This window comes from Trichechus manatus, unplaced genomic scaffold (assembly GCF_000243295.1).
Source record: "Trichechus manatus latirostris isolate Lorelei unplaced genomic scaffold, TriManLat1.0 scaffold00016, whole genome shotgun sequence".
NCBI lineage: Eukaryota > Metazoa > Chordata > Mammalia > Sirenia > Trichechidae > Trichechus > Trichechus manatus.
In genome coordinates, this window is record NW_004443952.1 from 24,173,431 (window position 1) to 24,177,128 (window position 3,698).

Genomic DNA, 3,698 nt, shown 5'->3' on the forward strand with positions numbered 1-3,698 from the left:
ATTGAGCCGAGTTCCGTGTGCTAACAAGGCACCGGGGAGAGCCCTGCCCCTGGAAGCTCGTAAGGCAGAGCTGCGATGTTCCGGATCGAAGGCCTCGCTCCGAAGCTGGACCCAGAGGAAATGAAACGGAAGATGCGCGAGGACGTGATCTCGTCCATACGGAACTTTCTCATCTACGTGGCCCTGCTGCGAGTCAGTGAGTGTTCCTCCAGGCCGTGACCGCGAGATCGGCAGGGAGCTCGCCAACACCGTCCACCCCACCCCTGCCCTACACGCTGCTGGGGGCCCTTGAGGAGCTGATCTGAGCCGTCTGGCAGACGGAGGAGGAGAGGCTGCGGGCCTCTTGCGGAGGGGACTGAGGGGTGTAAGCTCCGACCGCGGCTGATGCATGCGCAACCTAGGGTCGGCTGGCCGGGGTGGAGATGCAGAAGTGCACGCGGTGGCTGGGCCTGCATTGGGTAATCATTCTGTGTTACCCAGGTTTTAGAGCGTCAGAATTGAAAGAGCCTCAAAGATTATACCCCAGAGCACCTTTCTCATTTTGCAAAGAAACTGCGTTCCACAGTAGAGAAGTAACTGGCTCAAGGTCATTCAGCGATTGAGTAAATAATCTTGATCTAGAGTCTAGGGTTCTTAACTGCATACCAGGTTTCTTTCCATCAGTGCTGACTTTTAAAATCCAAGAGGTTTTGCTCCCTTTCTGTTTATTTGTACAGCAGATGAAGAAATAGTTGCTTTTTTTTCCCCTTGAAAGAATGAGGAGGATGTGAGTCTATAGGATTAATAGTAATACCTGAGGTTTTATTTCATTTTACAGATGACAGAAAGTTACTTCCATTACTTGGTCTTGACAGTAGCCCTTTGAGGGAAGCTGGGCCAAAGATTATTATACTCCTTTTGCAAACGAGTACTCGACTTTCAGAGGGCACTTATACAAGGTATCCCCCCCAGGGTTACAGGCACACTGAATGTTAGAGCTGGAAGCAGCTTTATAGATCGGTTTTCTCCTTTTACTGATAGGAGTTTCAGAAGTAACTTGCCCCAGGTTTCCTCATTCTCGTCACTTCAAGTATCGTTTTCATTGCTTAAATGCAACCAAACCCGTTGCTGTCGATTCCGACTCCTAGCCACCCTATAGGACAGCGTGGAACTGTCCCATAGGGTTTGCAAGGAGTGGCTGGTGGATTTGAACTGCTGACCTTTTTGGTTAGCAGCCAAACGCTTAACCACTGCGCCACCAGGGCCCCCACTTAGGCCAAGGTCTCCCTCATTCAATGCCCTTTTCACTTTCTATGCTATTAACTCTGCTTTCCCTGCAGTGGGAAACCGAAGGGAAACAAACTCCCAAATCATCCTGCTAGTTAAACAGTCTTTGCAACTCCCAAGTGTACTTTTTTCCTGGACTTATCTTTTTTGTTTTGACCTAGCTGCCAGTAAAATATTTGCTCCTTCTGAATGACCTTCATATTTATATGATTTGGCATTTTTACGAAAATTTTTACAACAAAAAAATTAAAAAAAACTTTTTCTGTATCCTCACTTTTTTTTTAAGTGCCCAATTCAGTGGTTTTCAGTGTATTCACAAGGTTGTGCAGCCATGACCACTGTCCGAATCTAGAAATTTTCCTACCTCAAAAAAACCATTGGCAATCACTCCCTGTTCTCCCTCAAACCCTCCAGCTCCTGGCTACCACTGATCTACTTTCTGTCTGTGGATTTGCTTATCCTGAACTTTTCATATAAATAGAATCATACAGTATGTGGCCTTTTGTGTCTGGCTTCTTTCACCCAGCATGATTTTAAGGTTTATGTTGTAGCATGTATAAGTACTTCACTCTTTTCTATGGGTGAATAACATTCCATTGTATGGAATAACACGTTTTGTTTATCACTTGACGGACATTACTGTTCATTTTTTATTTTCCTAATTAAGAATTAATAGAGAAGACTGGACATAATGTTGACTTTGTCAGCTGTGACAGATCAATATCTTTAGTATAAAATGTATTAATTTGGTATGAGTTTTGAGAAAGAAGGTCATTCTGTCAGCTTTCTTGGCCACAGCATTTTTACAAGGATAATAACATGAGTTTTTTAGTTTCATAAGATACTTTCTAGTTTCCTAGACATTTCTACATACACCGTTTTAACAGATCTCATAACAACTGAGGTAGGGCTGTTTCTGATGTAAACTGGAGCACATAAGTGATATATAGCTAATCAGTAGGAATACCAAAATATGAGTCCAACTCTTCTGGTTCCCTAGTTTTGTGTTGTTTTTCCACACCCTGTGCTTTCTGTAAATGAGTTTTTAAAGGTGAAAAATATCCATTTGTTTGCTGTAGTTTTGTTCCTTTGATAGTTTAAAAAAAAAAATCATCAAAACATGTAAAAGTTTGTCATTTGAAGAGGATTGGATTTACTCTTTATGGCCTTGAGGAGAAACATGGAGAAAAGGTTTTATGTAGTGTGAGAATGAACTTTATAATAGTCATAGTAGGATGACACTGGAATGAACTGCCTTGGGAGGCATGAATGTCCTTGGCTGGGTTGTGCATGCAAAGGCTTGAGCATCACTTGGAGTCGTTTTAAAAACAATTGTTGAACTATACCTGTGAGGTTTCCCCCTAATCTTATAATCCTCTAAAGTAACTTGTAACTAATAGAACTGAAAACTAATTTTGGGTTTATTTGTTTGTTTGTTTTTTTAGCTCCTTTTATCTTAAAGAAATTAGATAGCATATGAAGATTTGGCATCACGTGTGAATTCCTGATAAGAAGAACCTGGTTCCGGTATCTGCTCCCATCTGCAAATGAGTAGACCCAGAAAGATCTAAGAGACTCTTTGAATGGACCTAAAAATTCTACTTGTTAAGAACAAGTTTGCTCTGGTGACTGACCTTCATAGCTAAAATATAAAACTGTTTGGAAAGTATGAAAAGATTTCTTGTGGTCGTATTGTGCCCTTATGTATGTGATATTCAGCCTCCATGAATGTTGGTATAATTGTAAATAATGTCAAACTTCATTTTCTAGCAAGTATTAATTATAAGAGAATTGTATTTGAAATTGTACTGTCCTGGCAGTCATTTCTGTTTACCTTTTTATTTCTGTCCAGAGTGTATTTGTGAAAAGTCCCTTACAATTATGATAGTTATATTTTATGGAAGTCAGCACGTAACCACAATGATGTTTGAGCACAGGACCGTGAGTCTATATTTTTAATAAATATATCAATTGAGAAAAATTGGGTTTTTATTTTTCTTATCCCACTTTTTGCTGCAAACCTACAATCATTGGTAAGACTATTTTAATATTTTGGTCGTTACAAGCTAAATTATATTGGGTTCCTTTTGTTTTGGACCAGAATAATTGCTAATTGTGCTAAAGAGACATTATGCCAAGCAAACTGTGAAAGACAGTGTTACTGCTTGATGCTGTGTATATGTAATAACACCAAAGGAAAACTGTGTTATATTTTTTAAGTTGATAGTTCTCCAAGTTTGGGGAGGAGGACAGTCCTTAACCTTCTTCCCCAGTCCTTAACCTTCTTCCCCAGGGCAACTACATACACCTCTTTTAGCTAATTATATTGGGTATTCTATGCCTCTAAATTGTTGTAAGCTGCCATGGGATCAGCCCCCAACTCACAGCATCCCCAGGCACAGTGGAATGAAATGCTGCCCTGTCCTGCCACG

At 40.8% G+C, this 3,698-nt stretch overlaps 1 protein-coding gene across 1 annotated transcript; it reads left to right on the top strand.

Annotated features, from left to right (window-relative positions):
* On the top strand, positions 1-2,823 carry TOMM5 (translocase of outer mitochondrial membrane 5). The gene is made up of 2 exons (XM_004372374.3): positions 1-196; positions 2,712-2,823. Exons 1-2 carry the CDS (start codon positions 76-78, stop codon positions 2,744-2,746), a joined length of 156 nt encoding a protein of 51 aa, XP_004372431.2. The 5' UTR covers positions 1-75; the 3' UTR covers positions 2,747-2,823.
* The last annotated feature ends 875 nt before the right edge of the window (positions 2,824-3,698 follow it).

Bases quoted from the DNA above. Each gene is read 5' to 3' on its own strand.
- TOMM5 (XM_004372374.3), top strand. From the start codon at position 76: ATGTTCCGGATCGAAGGCCTCGCTCCGAAGCTGGACCCAGAGGAAATG. The intron at 197-2,711 runs GTGAGTGTTCCT...TTGTTTTTTTAG, and splicing joins CGTGGCCCTGCTGCGAGTCA to CTCCTTTTATCTTAAAGAAA.